The sequence below is a fragment of the Pristiophorus japonicus genome, chromosome 12, assembly GCF_044704955.1.
Source record: "Pristiophorus japonicus isolate sPriJap1 chromosome 12, sPriJap1.hap1, whole genome shotgun sequence".
Classification (NCBI taxonomy): Eukaryota; Metazoa; Chordata; class Chondrichthyes; family Pristiophoridae; genus Pristiophorus; species Pristiophorus japonicus.
Window position 1 is genome coordinate 4849777 of NC_091988.1, and position 19432 is coordinate 4869208.

Below are 19432 nucleotides of genomic sequence, written 5' to 3' on the forward strand. Positions count from 1 at the left end.
GAGTCATCAAAGATGAAGTCAGACCAGAGATGCATCAACTGAAACTACTTTATTGAACAACATTTATGATGTTAATACCATTACGAGATTAAACATTGAGAATTACATCAAGTAATTGGATATATATTATTTTGACAGAACCAAAATCAGCATAGACATGACTATACTTTACATGTGTCACAATATCTCAGCACCAGCTGTGTTCTGTTTATTAAAAGAAAGAAAGACTTGCATTTATATCGCGCCTTTCATAGAAACATAGAAACATAAAAAATAGGTGCAGTAGTAGGCCATTCGGTCCTTCGAGCCTGCACCGCCATTCAGTAAGATCATGGCTGATCATTCCCTCAGTACCCCTTTCCTGCTTTCTCTCCATACCCCTTGATCCCTTTAGCTGTCAGGGCCATATCTAACTCCCTCTTGAATATATCCAATGAGCTGGCATCAACATCTCTCTGCGGTAGAGAATTCCACAGGTTAACAACTCTCTGAGTGAAGAAGTTTCTCCTCATCTCGGTCCTAAATGGCCTACCCCTTATCCTTAGACTGTGACCCCTGGTTCTGGACTTCCCCAACATCGGGAATATTCTTCCTGCATCTAACCTGTCCAAACCCGTCAGAATGTTGCATGTTTCGATGAGATCCCGTCTCATTCTTCTAAACTCCAGTGAATACAGGCCCAGTCGATCCAGTCTCTCCTCATATGTCAGTTCTGCATCCTGGGAATCAATCTGGTGAACCTTCGCTGCACTCCCTCAATAGCAAGAATATCCTTTCTCAGATTAGGAGACCAAAACTGAACACAATACACAATATTCCAGGTGAGGCCTCACCAAGGCCCTGTACAACGACAGAAAGACCTCCCTGCTCCTATATGCAAATCCCCTAGCTATGAAGGCCAACATACCATTTGCCTTCTTCACCGCCTGCTGTACCTGCATGCCTACTTTCAATGACTGATGTACCATGACACCCAGGTCTCGTTGCACCTCCCCTTTTCCTAATCTGCCGCCATTCAGATAATATACTGCCTTCATGTTTTTGCCATCAAAGTGGATACCCTCACATTTATCTACATTATACTGCATCTGCCATGCATTTGCCCAATCACCTAACCTTTCCAAGTCACCCTGCAGCCTCTTAGCATCCTCCTCACAACTCACACCGCCACCCAGCTTAGTGTCATCTGCAAATCTGGATATATTACACTCAATTCCTTCATCTAAATCAATGATGTATATTGTAAATAACTGGGGTCCCAGCACTGAGCCCTGCGGCACCTCACTAGTCACTGCCTGCCATTTTGGAAAGGACCCGTTTATCCTTACTCTCTGCTTCCTGTCTGCCAACCAGTTCTCTATCCATGACAATATATTATCCCCAATATCTTGTGCTTTAATTTTGCACACCAATCTCTTGTGTGCGACCTTGTCAAAAGCCTTTTGAAAGTCCAAATACACCACATCCACTGGTTCTCCCTTGTCCACTCTACTAGTTACATCCTCAAAAAATTCTAGAAGATTTGTCAAGCCTGATTTCCCTTTTATAAATCCATGCTGACTTGGACCGATCCTGTCACTACATTCCAAATGCACTGCTATTTCATCTTTAAGAATTGATTCCAACATATTCCCCACTACTGATGTCAGGCTAACCGGTCTATAATTCCCCGTTTTCTCCCTCCCTCCTTTTTTAAAAAGTGGTGTTACATTAGCTACCCTCCTGTCTATAGGAACTGATCCAGATTCGCTAGACTGTTGGAAAATGACCACCAACGCATCCACTATTTCTAGAGACACTTCCTTAAGTACTCTGGGATGCAGACTATCAGGCCCTGGGGATTTAACAGCCTTCAATCTCATCAATTTCCCTAACACAATTTCCCCCCTAATAAGGATATCCTTCAGTTCCTCCTTCTCACTAGACCCTTGGTTCCTTCGTATTTCTGGAAGGTTATTTGTGTCTTCCTTCGTGAAGACAGAAGCAAAGTATTTGTTTCATTGGTCTGCCATTTCTTTGTTCCCCATTATGAATTCACCTGATTCTGACTGCAAGGGACCTACGCTTGTCTTCACTAATCTTTTTCTCTTCACATACCTAAAGAAGCTTTTGCAGTTAGTTTTTATGTTCCCAGCAAGCTTCCTCTCATACCCTATTTTCCTCCTCCTAATCAAACCCTTTGTCCTCCTCTGCTGAATTCTAAATTTCTCCCAGTCCTCAGGTTTGCTGCTTTTTCTGGCCAAATTATATGCCTCTTCATTGGATTTAACACTATCCCTAATTTCCCTTGTTAGCCACGGTTGAGCCATCTTCCCTGTTTTATTTTTACTCCAGACAGGGATGTACAATTGTTGAAGTTCATCCATGTGATCTTTAAATGTTTGCCATTGCCTATCCACCGTCAACCCTTTAAGTGTCATTCGCCAGTCTATTCTAGCCAATTCACGTCTCATACCATCGAAGTTACCTTTCCTTAAGTTCAGGACCCTAGTCTCTGAATTAATTGTGACACTCTCCATCTTAATAAAGAATTCTACCATATTATGGTCACTCTTCCCCAAGTGGCCTTGCACAACAAGATTGCTAATTAGTCCTTTTTCATTACTCATCACCCAGTCTTGGACCACCGGAAATCCCAAAGCGCTTTCCAGCCAATGAAATACTTTTTTGAAGTGTAGTCACTGTTGTAATGTCGGAAACGTGAGAACCAATTTAGCACAGCAAACAGCAATGTGATAATGACCAGATAATCTGCTTTAGTGATGTTGATTGAGGGCAAAATGTTGGGCCGGGCAGTAACTGCCCTATTCTTTTTCAAAATAGTGCCATGAAATCTTTTATATCCATTTGAGAGAGCAGATGGAGCCTTGGTGTAACGTGTCATTCAAAAGACAGCACCTCCGACAGTACAGGACTCCCTCAGCAATGCACTGGGAGTGTCAGCCTAGATTTTTGTGCTCAAGTACCTGGAGTGGGTCTTGAACCCATGACCTTCTGACTCAGAGCCAAGGGTGCTATTTACTGAGCCACAGCTGACATTTTCAGTCGTAGTATTTTAGTAACAGTGAGGGAGAAATTCCAAAGCGCCCCATTTAGGGGTGTACCCAATCGGGGAGGGACTTCCTGCAACTGGCGTGGAAATCCCGCCCCGGCCATGAAATTGGGGTCACCGCCCCTCTCAGGAAATGGAGCACAATGTCGCGCACTCCACTTCCTGTTGGTGTGGTTTCCTGGGCACTACACGGGCGGGATCGGCAGCCCTGACTCCTTTCAACGCCTCTCCCCTTCTGCTAAAGGGGAAGGTCTGCTGCACACTTGCAGGGCTTCTGATGACCTCCACTGGATCACCAGAGCGGCATGGTGCCATGGCCACAGCTTGGCACCCAAACGCCACAGAGCAGCAAGACCGGCCGACCCGTGAGTCAGCCAAAATGGCGGCGCGCGGCTCAGTGCACCTCCCCTTCAACTTCCACCCCGGCAGCAAAGGTCAGGCCGGTTTCTGACCTGCCGGCTGGCCAATTTCTGCTACGGGTTGGAAAGGGGTCGCTACGGGGCGCAAACGGGTCGGCACGCACAGCAATGACGTCATTGTCGGTTGCACGGCGGCCAGGGGCTCTGTTAGCGGGGCGCGTTGCTGCCGTGTTAGTGCCTCTGCTAACTCCCCGCAATTTCGTGGGAGCGGGTAGTGCCCCCCCCCCCACCCTCCTCCCCCCCCTGGGTGAAAACAGGCTCATGCCTCCATAACCGCCCACCCCCCCCCTCCACCTGGAGGTGTTAACGGGAGGTGCATGACAGGGGAATTTCGCCCCCAACATCACAGTTATTTCAATATCTAGATTTACAGTATGACTTAGTTCATAGTTTGTATTTAAAGTTTCTGGTATGTTCCTAGCATTAAGACTCTCTATGGCATTAAAAGATATACAACGGCATCCTTTGTTGTCGGTTGCCTGCTGTAACATTGGGCAATTCGGCTTCTCTTTGGAATGTTGTGACTTGAGCTCTGGCAATGCCTCTCTCCCTAACAGCACTGTGGGAGTATCTTCACCACACAGTTTGCAACGGGCACACAGAGGCCAGTTAGGGTCGGGCAATAAAGGCTGACCTTGCCAGCGATGCCCACATCCCATGAACGAACAAAAATAAACTTTTTGCAGTGGGTTCAGGACTCAAGCAATTAGACTAAACTTTGGGATACACTTTGTAGGTCTTTATTTCTGTTCAGTTGCACACATAACGTTTTGTAATGTTTCACTTCCATTCTTAAACTTTCAGCTTTTGCAGACCAGTTACAAACAGGCCACTTGGCTGGGCAAAACATAATTTGCATACCTTCCTTACCACAAAGAAAATCCCATTGAAGTGAAGGAACCTTTAGTGATCAACTAATATGATTAATTCAATTGCATAGATCCTTCTCCATGATGTCATTCAACCAGACAGCACTTTATGGGCCCAAGTTTCCACATGATTTGCGCCTGATTTTTAGGAGCAACTGGTGGAGAACGGACTATCTTAGAAATCGCAATTCTCCACATTTTTTTTCTGCAGTTCTGGTCAGGTAGAACAGTTCTACTTTGGAACAGAATTTTTTCTTCAAAAGGGGGCGTGTCCGGCCACTGACGCCTGATTTCAAAGTTTCCACAGTAAAAACGTACTCCAAACTAAGTTAGAATGGAGCAAGTGAAGATTTTTGTAGAACTGAAAAAACCTGTTCTACACATTAAAAAATCAGGCGTAGGTTACAAATTAGGCGTCCAGAACGAGGTGGGGGGGGGAGGGGGAGGAAGGGAACTCATTAAATTCTACAATAAATCCTTATTTATACTTCTACAAATATTATACAAATAAATCCAACCTGAATAAACATTTATAAGCAAAGAAAAGATTAAATAAACCATCTTCCTACCTGTGTGAAAGTGCTTCAGGCACGGAGAGTGCTGCAGGCGTTCGTTCCCGTGGGGGAGGGGAAGGAGACAGTGAGAAGGCTGCAGGAAGCCTCAGTGCTGATGTGCTGATGGCAGTGTGCTTTTATTAAAAAAATGTTCAAAAATTAAACAGCTACAAAGAACTACAAAAATGGCCGAGTGCCAATGTATTTTTCACACTGAGCATGCGCGAACGCTCCAACGCGCACGCGCAGCGTTGCCGGCAGGAAAAAAACTAATTTAAATAGTACCCGCCCCCTCCCACTTACAAAATCGGCGCGAGTGTAGGTTCCGCCCCCCCTGGGCGCCGCGCCAAACAGACAAGGAGCTGCAGGGCGCTCCAGAATCGCGAGTTTTTTTTTAGGCGCCGTTTTAGGCGTGAAAAACGGGCGCCCAGCTCAGAGGGGCGCCCGTTTTTTATCGCGTGGAAACTTGGGCCCTAGAAGTTGTAATTGCTCGAGTAGTTTAACAAGGAACAGATTTTCATTGAAGCATCATACTTCTTTCCTCTATCAAGTACTTAAATCATGATAAGGAAGACAATTTATCATATTAATAGTTTTGAGAGTTTTTTAGGCTTATTAATGTTATCAGTTTTAGGATTATTGTACTTTAATCAGCCCTTCGATTTGTGGTCTCAAACAGATCCCCATTGAAGCCGACACTAGTTTTAATTGGAAATATCTCAATTCTTGGATGTTTGAACCATTTGTCTATTTCTAGAATCTCCCTGTTATCCCCTTTAGCTACCCAGAATATCTGCAATGTTTGCAGAAAGCAATTATTCTGAACAACATGTCCAGGATTTCTCTAGTTTTTTTTTAACCACAGTACATATCCTGCATTGCCATTAAAATACATTCTTCCTGTATTCTGTAAACATTATTGATGCTGAAATCTGATTTATTTTCAAGTGGGCCACAGTTATATTGGTGTGACCTTTCAATAATTGGTTTACAATCGACTAACATTTTCTCTGCATGTATTTTTGCAGCCACTGAAACCCATTGACTGGAATGCACCTGGACTGAAGTACAAAGTTAGCTGGAGACAACAAGGAGCTGACACAAAATGGCATGAACATATCGTCAATAAGCATCACCACTTGGTTGCAAATACCCCAACATTTGTCCCTTTTGACATCAAGGTGCAAACATTAAATGATATTGGAGCAGGCCCTGATCCAAAGATAGTGACAGGATATTCAGGAGAAGATAGTAAGTATTTTTGACTTTTATTACACTTTGAGATGTCTTTCTGCATTTGATCAGCACTGCAAAAATGCAATTGTTGTTGTCAGGTCTCTGTTTCCCTTAACACCCATACGAATTTCATCTTGGTATGGACCATTAGAGATGCTTCCAAACTGTATAAAATGGGAGCTATTTGGGAAATTGTGATGATAAATAGTTTTATATTGAAAAGTAAGATTATAATGTATAAAAATTTTAGAGATTTTTTCACACTTAAATATATTCAGCAAATACCACATTTATGGATAGAATAACCCAGTGGTTATAATATTGGACGAGTAATCCAGCGGTTGTGAATTCAATTCCCTAAAGGCAGGTTGTGGATGTTGTGGGCTAGGGATGGGTGGGTGGGGCTGAGAGTCGAATAACACGGCGGGTGGGTGGGAGGAGGAAGAGTCGTATATCGCAGGGTTGGGGGGGGGGCGCGGTCGTTGGAGTGTCGTTATGGCAGAGGGGGAGGAGAGTCAGATATCGCAGGGCGGGGGGGGGGGGAGTCAGATATCACGGAGTGGGGGGCGTGGGGGGAGCGGATAACGCGGGGAATGAGGGTTGGATATCGCGGCGAGGTAGTCGGATATCGCAGGTTGGGGGAGGGGAGGGCACAAGAGTCAGATAGGGTGGGTGGTAAAATTCGGATCTCGTGGCGGGGGTGGGGGGTGCCTGATCCCAGGGTGGGAGGTTACCGGATCGTGCATAGTGGGGGCAGCGATTGGCTGATCATGGGAGTCCGATAGTGTGTGGAGGTAAGCTTGGCGGGGTGGGTAGCACTCATCTCCACATGGCCCACAAGCAGTGCTATAAAGGCATTTACCCAGTCTGCAGGCAGGATTAGGAACAGGAGTAGGCCAAGTTAAATTGGAGGCATGCAGCCTCCTCAAAATATTTTAGTGTTTGACCTGTCTCCTGAGAGATAATTGCTCACGTGCCTCCATTTAAACCAGAACTGAGCGCGTTACCCTTTCATTACTTTTTAACATTCCCCCAATAACCTTCCCATCCCCCGGGGAATGGATAACATGACCCCACTGGGGGTCAATGTTCACTTCCTGGAAGAGATGTCAGAGCATGCGTTAGCGTGCAGAAAATCTGACATTTCTCACTGATGCCCTGCAACAACTTCTTCAGTTTTGTTCTCTCCATATACACCAGATTAAAATTTGTGCCGTGATATATCCTTGCTAATTACCTCCAACAGCCCTGTTTTGCAACTGAAAATAGAAAAATGTCTGCCTTAATCTGGTAAAATCTACATACATTTGCATGATTTATGTTCCAAAAATTACAGTTTATCTATAACATGGGGGGAAAAGCAGTTTAGGAAAAAATTACAACAAAATAACTCAGAGATATAAAGCCTCTGTGATTATTCAGATTGAAGGTTTTTCAGTAAAATATGCTGTTTATGCACTATAGCATAATATATTCATAGCAACATTGGTAAATCCATAGAGAAAACATTGCAAGGCATGCTGAATTCAATTGTAGTGAACAACTTCACATTCTTCCTCTCTGAAAACATCAGAAATGTCTCAAATTTATAGTTTATTTTTAAAGACGAAAACAAGACTCATGCCGGGATTTTGCTCACCTCAGCAGGTCTGGTGCGGGCGATGTCGGTATCAGGTGGCACGCCATTCTGGCTCCACCGCGCTGCCTAAAATGAATTTACATTCATCGGGCTTGTTAACCCCACCCAGCGCATGTCCCGGCCCAGTTAGAGGAAGTGGGTCTGATGACGTCATTCATGGCGCGTCATCAGCCAGTTTCCTTAAAAGGACCATGGCCAACTTACTTTTTGATGTCTCTACTGTCAGTGTTCTGTAGCATTCAGTTGCTGCAAACACGGACAATCACGACACAAAGGGGCATGGCTGCACCCAGGCTCTCCCATGACTCCCTCCATATGCAGGGAGGTCGTCTTCCCTTCCCATGGGCGTAAGAGACCTCCCCAGGACACCAACACAGGCTGGTTGCACATTACACAGAAGGGCACAAGCAGGGATGTGGTCAGGAGGACCAGGCTGCAGTGGCACAAACCTTTCAATGATCTCAGTAGATAAGAACATAAGAACATAAGAATTAGGAACAGGAGTAGGCCATCTAGCCCCTCGAGCCTGCTCCGCCATTCACCAAGATCATGGCTGATCTGGCCGTGGACTCAGCTCCACTTACCCGCCCGCTCCCCGTAACCCTTAATTCCCTTATTGGTTAAAAATCTATCTATCTGTGACTTGAATACATTCAATGAGCTAGCCTCAACTGCTTCCTTGGGCAGAGAATTCCACAGATTCACAAGCCTCTGGGAGAAGAAATTCCTTCTCAACTCGCTTTTAAAATAGCTCCCCCGTATTTTGAGACTGTGCCCCCTTGTTCTAGTCTCCCCGACCAGTGGAAACAACCTCTCTGCCTCTATCTTGTCTATTCCTTTCATTATTTCAAATATTTCTATAAGATTTCCCCTCATCCTTCTGAACTCCAACGAATAAAGACCCAGTCTACTCAATCTATCATCATAAGGTAACCCCCTCATCTCCGGAATCAGCCTCGTGAATCGTCTCTGCACCCCCTCCAAAGCTAGTACATCCTTCCTTAAATAAGGTGACCAAAACTGCACACAATACTCCAGGTGCGGCCTCACCAATACCCTGTACAGTTGCAGCAGGACCTCCCTGCTTTTGTACTCCATCCCTCTCGCAATGAAGGCCAACATTCCATTTGCCTTCCTGATTACCTGCTGCACCTGCAAACTAACTTTTTGGGATTCATGCACAAGGAGGGGTCGTTCAACCTGACTGCCTGCCTCTCTTCCGCTCTTACATCCGGTCCAGGGTGTCCTTGGAGATGGAGCACGCGGTGTCCACCGGTACGCTCGCGGCCTTCCGCGAGAGGTGGGCACCGGAGGGACTGGAGTGCATCATCACGCCCGGCAACCAAATTTTAATTTGATTTTACGTTTTTTAAGTTTAATTTGTTTTAATTGCCGGTGCTTTTAGTGTCCCCCTTCCCTTTTATAGGGGGCACTGGGGAAAATTGTGATTTTAGTGCCCAAAAAAAAACCAAAAAAAGAAAAACACAAAAAAAAAAAGGGGGGGAAAAAAAAAAGGGCCTTGTAAATGTCTGGAGTGTCACCCAGGTCGGGTGGCACCGTTTAATGTTTTATGTTTTCGCAGGTAAACTCAAAAGAGTTTCATGCACAAGGAGGGGTCGTTCAACCTGACTGCCTGCCTCTCTTCCGCTCTTACATCCGGTCCAGGGTGTCCTTGGAGATGGAGCACGCGGTGTCCACCGGTACGCTCGCGGCCTTCCGCGAGAGATGGGCACCGGAGGGACTGGAGTGCATCATCACGCCCGGCAACCAAATTTTAATTTGATTTTACGTTTTAAAGTTTAATTTGTTTACATTGCCGGTGCTTTTAGTGTCCCCCTCCCCTTTTATAGGGGGCACTTGGAAAAATGTGATTTTAGCGCCCAAAAGAAACCCCAAAAAAAAAAGAAAAACAAAAAAAAACCACAAAAAAAGAAAAAAAAAGGGGCCTTGAAAATGTCTGCTGTGTCACCCAGGCGGGTGGCACGGTTTAATGTTTATGTTTTTTTTCAGGTAAACTCAAAAGAGTTTCATGCACAAGGACCCCCAGGTCCCTCTGCACCGCAGCATGTTGTAATTTCTCCCCATTCAAATAATATTCCCTTTTACTGTTTTTTTTTCCAAGGTGGATGACTTCACATTTTCCGTCATTGTATTCCATCTGCCAAACCTTAGCCCATTCACTTAACCTATCTAAATTGCTTTGCAGCCTCTCTGTGTCCTCTACACAACCCACTTTCCCACTAATCTTTGTGTCATCTGCAAATTTTGTTACACTACACTCTGTCCCCTCTTCCAGGTCATCTATGTATATTGTCAACAGTTGTGGTCCCAGCACCGATCCCTGTGGCACACCACTAACCACCAATTTCCAACCCGAAAAGGACCCATTTATCCCGACTCTCTGCTTTCTGTTAGCCAGCCAATTCTCTATCCATGCTAATACATTTCCTCTGACTCCGCTAATACATTTCCTCTGATCATGAAACATTACTGCAAAACCACACTCAACCTCATCCTGCTCTGCCTCTCATCACATCCCCATCACTCTGCCTTCCCTATCCTACTCCTGCACATCCTTACTCACACCAACTTACCTTGCACCTTCACCCATCCCCCTCTCTCTCTATCTACATTATCACATCCCCATCTCACGAGCCACCCCTCTGTAAGGGGTTCTCAGGGAGTGTTGTTGTGCCTTGGGTTTCTCTCTCTGGGCTTCTGCCCTCACAGCTTATGCCTGGCCTGTGAGGTACCCTGAGTGCTGCAAGAGCACCCCTGGAGAGACTGTGTCCACAGCTTATGAAGGGGGTTTTGAGACTCGTGCGTCCCCACAGCTTATGCCTAGCCTGTGAGGCACCCGTGAGTGTCAAACACTCCTAACCCCTTCTTCCCTCGCCTGTGACACACAGTTGAGCGTTTTCGAGTCGCTCCTAGCTTCCCTTACACTGTTCTGACATAAGACTCACGATCAGGAGATGTAATACGATAGAACTGAGACAAGGTGATTCTAAGAGGAACTTAGGCTTCCAATTTATTTGACAAGGTGTATCTCAACAAACAGCAATACACCAACAAAATAATCCCCCTAAATCCCACTAAACGGACACAACGAAAATCTTTACACAAGTTTAGCCGTACAATGCCCAACCTCCCACCTTTCCTGGTCTAACTGAGTTGGGAGTTCTGGGGACCAGAGGTTATACTCACTACTGTGCCTTCTGCAGTCTGGTGGTTTGTTTCTTCTATCTTCGGTGTCTTCGGACACTGGTTTCCCTTCAGTTTCGAGAGGCTTGCTGATTGTTGGATCACGAGAACAGGAAACCACACACACTATGTCAGAAACCCCTTTTTATAGCCAGATTATCCAGTCCGCCTCTCCTGCTGAAATCGATTCTTCCCATTGGTGGGCTTTGTGATTTTGAAAAATGCAGCAGTTTTAGATTATTGTGGATTTTTTCCACTGATGTTAACCTACTCAAGGTTTGAATGGGTGTTGATTGCGTTGGCCTCCTGTAGCCATTGTGTAGGCCCTTGGGTTGTTTTGTGTTCCCTGGTTTCTGAAGGTCTGCATAATTTCCTTCCATAGTGTAAACATGGGGAAGACAATAGCCCGATAATGGCGATGAGTCAGTCCCACAGTTTTCGAGCAAGTGCTCTCCCATTGGCTTGAAAGCCACATGCTTCGGGCTGACTCTGTCCCACCATTGGCCCTCCGGTGTCCTCCCCGTCCAATCACTGCTCTGCCAAGGTCAAACCATCTCGGTTTCAATTCACAGCACAGACTGATCCCACAGCCCTTTTCCTTCTGGGTAAAATGAGGGGGTTTTCGTCCTCCCCTACACCTCACACTCACCCTCATCCTTGTCTAATCATACCAACTAACAACACACAAGGGTGTTTTATGCAATGTCCATGTAAAGTTTCCGTTAATGGGCTGTCAAACATTGAAACCATTATTTTCAACACTTTGCCTTCTGGGGCAGATTTGTGTGCACTTTTAGAAATGGCTGTGAGTTGCAGTGAATGGTGAGATGTAACGGTACCCCCCGCAATGGTGATGATTGTGAATGGAATGTCTTGGGCATTGTGGGGATGCTTTATGGTGTTGGTGTGGGGTGGTGCTAATCTGATGCATCATGTGGCAGCCGGGGTGTACAGCGTCAAGTGAAGTACATCTGGCCATGGTGAGGCCATCCCTGGCCTCCCGGGCAGCAATGTGGTCGGATGCTGATGCCTCGTGTCCTGTGCAGCATCAGGTTATTGCAGAGAAGGTTGGTGTTGTTGGTGCTGCTGGTTTTGGGGCTCATCGTGGTCGGCTTCTGAGGACCAAAGTGAAACAGTATAAAGGGCACCCACATTGATGGAATTGATGGCAGGTGAAGTCAAGATGAAAGAAGCGCCCTCTCAATGGTGAGAGACCTTGTTTCAATGAGGTGGGTCTGGATGGAGAGTTTGCTCCACACACCTGCTGCCTGCATAAAGCTCAATCTGATTCAAAATGGAGTAAGCAACAGCTTCTGTGCTTGGAACGTGACCAGCTGTAAGCTGGGAGCTTTTATAGCATATTTACAGCTGTCAACTAATCAGCTGATTCAATGGCCAATCAACTCCCGCCTCCGGTTCTCAGGCATGGTCCCTGACCAGCGTGGACCTCCGAAGCAAGCAAGTAAGGTTAAAAGCATTATTAAAGGTCCGTCAACAACCAATAATTGGTTTAATTGGGTCACCCGCCCCTGCGGGTCAGGTCAGATCGGAGACCACATGCGCCATTAGGAAAGGCGCCTTGCGGCAGAATGATAGTGAGGTCCCGACTCACTGTCCAAAAAAAACAAATTTCCCATCCGAGCCACCGCCAATCCTGCCCGCTGACCCCCTTCAGTAAATTCCGACCAAAGAGTTTCTTTTAAAGGTGTATTCATAGGCAGTCCCTCGAAACGAGGATGACTTGCTTCCACGCCAAAAAAAAGGATGAGTTCACAGGTGTTTCAATGCAGGACCTAATATTCCAGATCCCGAACTACATCCTGAAGGGTGGAAGATACCTGTGTGTGGATTTTTTTAACGTGGGGTGACCGTTGCACACCAGCCACCACACGGGCTTCACAGAGCTCGGTCTTGGTCCAGTGGCAAGGGTTAACCAGGGCGACTGGAGACCAGCTCTGCTGCACGGATCTAGGATTAGGGCGACATTCAGTGCTCGTTAAAACATTGCAGTGAGTGAATGGCCATTCTGTGGAACAGACTCCCGAGGTCAATGGTAGTTAGTATTGATTCATTCAAATGCAAATTAGTTAGATTTTCTTTCAGAAAATAACTATTTGCGATAGAATGTATCAGTAATATGAGACATGACACGTGGTAAGTGCAGCATGCTTGAGAGGAAAAATGTGGCTTTGAATCTCTGGTTCTCAAACTCTCCACCACTGGAGTTTCCCTCGTTCCATTTCCGGGTTTGTTGGAGACTAATTGATAGCGATTGAATGCTAAGATTAGTCAACAACTCCATTATCATTGTGTTATACATCTACCAGGATGGTGGAAGGTGAACTCGATGGATCGTGGCTTTTTTTTCGTCCGCAATTCTTATGTTTCTATGAACTGATGTATTTCTGGGATAGGTTGTGGTCTGTATTATTGGATGCTGTGGCCTGCTGTACAACGTGTGCAGAAAATACGGTCTAATGGGATGACAAAGCACCTGTCGCACTGGAGGACCTGTGTATGTTAAGCACATTAAAGCCTCAAAGCACAAAAGCACTGCTGGAGCCTGTGCAAAGTGGGCATTGATTGGCTGACTCACACAGTCCAGTCAGTTCCTGTTCCTAAAATCAGCCTTCGCTTGGTAGTTGTATCAAATAACTTCAGTTTGACGCAACGATTTCATAGTTTATTACACTGTGTCCGTTGGTTTCACAATTGCAGCAATTTAAATCTTCAAGTTGCACCCCGACTGCCATCTGTGGGCATTAGCTGTGGGACCTGTAATTTAAGTCTGCCTAATAAGGCTTACTGGCATCTTAATAGTCACCCCTCTCTGTCTGCTGGCTTTGGAGGAGGAAATCTATGATAGGAACATTCAGCCCCTCCAGCCTGTTCCACCATTCAATTAGATCATGGCTGATCTGTATCTCAAGGCCTGTTCTCCAAATCCTACCTATATCTAACAAAAAATTATTGATCTCCACCTTGAAAGTTTCAATTGATCCATATTCCGCAGTCTTTTGGATGAAAGAGTTTCCGATTTCTAACACCCTTTGTGTTAAAAAAACGCTTCCTGATTTCACTCCGAAATGGTCGAGCTCTAATTATAAGATTGTGGCCCTTGTTCTCCATTCCCCCACCAGAGGATACAGTTCCTCTGGGCTCAAATTTCCCCAGGAGTTTCCCCGCTTTTTTTTTTGAGTAAGTAGCTTTTTTTGGAGTAACTTAAAAATTGAAAATTTCCCCATATAACTTGCTCCAGTGTAAGTCAATTAGTTAGGTTTTTTTTGAGGTTAGTTTTATTTTTCTCCAAAAGGGGGCGTGACCAGCCACTTACACCTGTTTTGGCCATGGAAGCAAATTTGGCCAGCTATAAGTTACTCTAAACTAACTTAGGCCAGTGTATGTGGCCACTTTTGTAGGCACAGAAAAACCTTACCTTCATTTTAAGAAATCAGCGCAGGTAGCCAGAGATTGAGGGAGGGGCGGGGGAAGGTGAGTTAGAGGATTCTAAAGCACTAAACACCTTCACAGCATCAGCATAACATCAAAACAACTTCAGCACAACATCTTCACGATATCATCAAAAATAAATGAAAGATAAATCAGCTACTGAAAATAGAGCAGTCCTACCTTGCCGACTGCCAAACACACCGGCTAGCCCTCCCGCTCGGGCTAGGGGCGGCAGGCACACATGACTGTAGGGGTGAGGGATTTTTACTTTTTACAGTTCTCCTAAATGTTGTGAGGTGATGATGGAACATGATTCAGTTTTAACGCAAAAAATCTGTTATTGGAAAGTTTGCAATGCACTTCAACAACAACAACAACAGCAAAGAAAGGCTGCACCCATCCCTCACCCACATATTGGGGAATGTGCACTTCCTCGTGGGGGCGGTGATGGTGGTGGGGATGACGGGGGGAGGGCTGGGGGCCCGGCTTGGGTCTTGGGGATTGAAGTGGGAGTGGCATTTGATTGTCAGGCCTCTGTGCCCTTATTGCAGCAGCTAGCTCCCTCATGGCCTCTGCCATCATTTGCACTCCCTCTGACATGCCCGGCCTCAGTTCCCGTCTCAGTGCTGATATTTCTCCCGACAGTGTCGCAACCTCATCACACACCCCACTGACGGCGGCCACGAGTGATCGGATAAAGGCATTGGTCTCCTCACCCAATGACATAACCTGATGTAGATCTGATGAAGGCTGCATCTCAGGAGAGACTGGTCGGCTTCTCCTTCCCCTCGCCGGGGGTCTGCCTAGCGGCACCCCTCCAATGCGAGGCGCAGGCTGGGACGGTGGGGCCCTGGGTGTTCCAACCTGCATTCCACCACATCCACTGGGACCTGCAACCTGGGAAGGTGTGAAACCAAGGAATGTCGTTGCAGAGCTCATGGAGGTGTCTGGCAAAGTGATGCCCTGTACCATGGACTGATCCATATCACACTCAGCGTTCTCCCGTGAACACAGATCCATGGACCCCTCCTCCCCCATCCGCCTTAGTCTGGAGCGGACGCATCTGGATCTTCTTGTTGATCTGCAGGATGTTCAGGATTATCTTCTTCTTCTGCAAAATACAACAGATCAGTCAAATGGTGAGCAGGAAAGGAGGGTGCAGGATGGGTGCAATGAGTAGTCTCACGCGTAGCAGGCCAGTCAGCAGGTTGATTTGAAGGGCGACGATGCATTTTCATGATTGAACCTCACCCTCGCGTGTGGGCCCAGCTTGTGCAGAGCTGATTCTTTTTCTGATGGTGCGACTTAGCAAGGCAGCGACCCTCTATTCCAGGGGTGATAGTTGGTGCAGATTTGGCGGCCCTCCTCCTGCTCTCGTTCTCTCCCTTTTGTTGTGGGCCAATTTCTTCTGCAAAGAGGAAAATATAATTTTTGCCACATGGTGAGCTTCTGATGGATGGGACATATACAGATGATCACAGTAACAATTGCAATTCCATTTAACACTCAAGATAATACTTACACTCACTACTTGACCAATGTCCTGCCATTTCATTTTACACTGGCTTCCACTTCTTGTGGTCTTCACCCCTGCTGAGAATTCTTCTTCAATTAGGTTCCAGCGTCTCCTTATTTCTTTGGGTAAAACTTTTGTGGGACCACTCTTACTGATATCCAGCTCCTGCCATCTGTCCTCAATGATAGTGACTAGATTCTCCAGCTCCTCATGCAAGAAGTTCTTCGTCCTTGTTGCACGCTCTTGTGTCATTGGTGTATTGGATTTACACTCAGGTCATCTTGAAAACACACAGTTCCTACCTTTCATGCACCTATGCAGCACTCCTTTCCATTACGTCAGCCACCCAGAAATCACAATTCACACCTTTACCTTCTAATATGGTCCTCTGCCAATTCTGTTGAAGCCCTCCCTTTAAATGGCCGATTGCCAAGGTTCCTGCCCCATCGCGCATGCGTGCACGCATTAACGTGCATTGCGCATGCACAAACGGCCATGCGTCCTTCTGCTGGCGCTCGAGGACACGCCGGGACCAAGCCCCACCCCTCTGCCGGCTGCGCTGAACAAGCGCGGCCCAAGCTCCGCCCCCCCGCAGGTTTCTCCGCGCCACGCCACGGGCCCACAGGGATCAAGGAACGGCCAAATTATCCCGGTAAATTTTCGGCGCGGTTTTTCCCCCACGAAGTCGGCGCAGCACATCTAACGACACCGCTCGAAGCGGCTGGGGAAATTTGGGGCCTCTGTATCTGCTCAATTAAATCACTTTATCATTTTAAACAGTTCAATTAGATCACCACTTAACCTTCTAAACTCAAGGGAAGATAAAGCTTTTATGTCACTTGTCCTCATAATTGACCTCTTTAATCTCCAGTATAATTCTGCTGGATCTGTGCTGTGTTTTTTAGTGGGGTTTTACAAATACAAAGAAGATATCTTAACAGACAAATGATGTCCTATATTTGTAGTTTTCTGAAAGAAAATGCTTTATCGACAAAGTACAAATTGATAGATCTCACTGATTGTTTCAGAATATGGTTCACAAAGTAACAAAAATTTTCATTACTCCTTCATTTTTTTAAATTAATTTTTATATTGTAGTAACATTTGCACAAATTTGGAACCATTGCATAAAAAGTAGATGTATTTGTGTGGTATCTAATGGAAAATATAAGCTCATAAATAGCCATGGAGAGAACATAGGAACAGGAGCAGGCCGTTCAGTCCCATGGGCCTGATCCACTATTCAATGAGATGGTGGCTGATCTGAATCCTAACTCCATCCACTCACCTTGGCTCCATATCCCTTCATACTCGATAGCAAAAATCTATCGATCATAGATTTAAAATGATTATTTGAGCTAGCATCTACTACTTTTTGTGTGAAGAAGTGTTTCCTAACTCTCTCCTGAATGGCCTGGCTCTGATTTTAAGGTTATGTTCCCTTGCCCTAGATTCCTCCATCAATGGAAAAAAATACTCTTTATCTACCCTATCACTCCTTAGCTTTCTATATTCCAGGGAACACAAGGCTAGTTTAATTAATCTCTCCTCATAACCTGTCGCTTGGAGCCTGGTAACATTCTGGTGAGTCACTGCTGCACACCTTCCAAGACCAATATGTCCTTCCTGAAGTGTGATGCCCAAAACTGAACGCAGTGCTCCAGCTGGGATCTGACCCGGGCTCCGTACTACTGAAGCATCATTTCCTCCTCTTTGTATTCCAGCCCCTTGAGAAAAAGGTCAACATTTCATTCGCCTTTTTGATTATTTTTTGACCTTTTTGTAATTTGTGTACCTGGATTTCCAAAGCTACTTGCTCCTCTACAGTTTGATTTATCTTTCTTGGGTCCAAAGTGGATGACCTCACACTTACCCACATTAAACTTAATTTGCCGTAGTTTTTCCCACTCACTTAATCTGTCCATGACCCTTTTCAATTTCCTGCCCTGCTCTGGTCTCTATTTTGAGAGCTAGTGACATAGTTTAGTTAAAATTAACCAAGTTTGTCACGATGAATGTCATCAGACTGATGGGAGGCCTATTCAAAGCAAGCGCTCTACTCGGAACTACTTCACGGCAAACGAGCCAAAGGTGGGCAGCGGAAACGTTACAGGGACACCCTCAAAGCCTCCCTGATAAAATGCAACATCCCCACTGATACCTGGGAGTCCTTGGCCAAAGACCGCCCGAAGTGGAGAAGTGCATCCGGGAGGGCGCTGAGCACCTCGAGTCTCATCACCGAGAGCATGCAGAAATCAAGCGCAGGCAGCGGAACGAGCGTACGGCAAACCTGTCCCACCCTCCCTTTCCCTCAACGACTATCTGTCCCACCTGTGACAGGGACTGTGGTTCTCGTATTGGACTGTTCAGCCACCTAAGGGCTCATGTTCAGATTGGAAGCAAGTCTTCCTCGATTCCGAGGGACTGCCTGTGATGATTCAGTTTTGGGTGGAAAATTTGACAGTGGTAACTTAAAATCCCATTTTAAAATAAAATTGCATGTAATTGAGGCATGTGTTGTCCATGTGCACTTCCTTTCAAGCAGGAGATAATTTGTGATGGTGTGATTATGGGAGTTGATGGTAAATGAGTGGAAGAAGCAGAATTCAAAATAGAAGAATTTAAAAGCAATATTTTTAATCACTGTGAAGTCAAGGTAAAGTAATCTATTGAAGCGTCGACTATTGCTAATTATGCTCTGTTAATGGATAGATACTTTAGTGAAACGCTGATGTTAAAAGCCATTAGGTTGTTTCCAGTGACAAAGTCAGCAGTAGGGCTCATTTCACATGGAGTTGGTGTTCTTTATCCTGAGCTTCCTGCTGCATATTCCATCTGATCGTAGAATGCAGTTTACAAAATAGGTTTGTAAAGGGAGGAACAAAGGTAGCCTGTCCTTTAAGGGTCCCGGCAGCTATCTATAATCCAGCCTCTTACATTGTTTCCTTTGAAGTGTATAATGATTGTATTGTCATGTATCTTACATTATTATATATAACTGTATCCTAACATGCTATACATGACTGTAATAAGATATGACCTGTAACCACCAGCATACCTTATCACCAGGGATGCACTTGCAAGAGACAGGTATATAAGGACAGGTCTCAGGCAAGTGCAGCATTCGAGAGCTGTGAAATAAAGGTGCAGGTCCAGAGTGACCTTGACTTCACTACATGCCTCGTGTGAATCTGTACTGAGGGGACAGGACTTTACAGTGGCGACGGGTTACGGGATTACAGAATCCACAGAATGGCGAACAACGGATCAGATGAAAAGTACAATGCGGGAGACAATTGGGAGGACTTTATAGAAAGGCTCCAGCAAAGCTTTGTAACCAAAGACTTGTTAGGCGACGATAAGGCAGACAAGAGAAGAGCCCATCTCTTGACCAGCTGTGGATCGAAAACATACGCTTTAATGAAGGATCTGTTGGAACCCGAGAAACCAGCAAGCAAGTCGTTTGAAGAATTGAGCACACTGGTAAGAGACT

The 19432-nt window shown here is 45.7% G+C and overlaps 1 protein-coding gene across 2 annotated transcripts in view; it reads left to right on the forward strand.

The window, feature by feature from the left end:
* The window catches only part of LOC139277131 (neural cell adhesion molecule L1-like protein), a 759673-nt gene that overhangs the window by 463038 nt on the left and 277203 nt on the right, over positions 1-19432 (forward strand). For both annotated transcript variants that reach the window (XM_070895152.1, XM_070895153.1), the window contains exon 19: positions 5923-6145. In XM_070895152.1, the coding sequence (XP_070751253.1) occupies positions 5923-6145 (223 nt within the window). The remainder of the gene's footprint in view (positions 1-5922; positions 6146-19432) is intronic.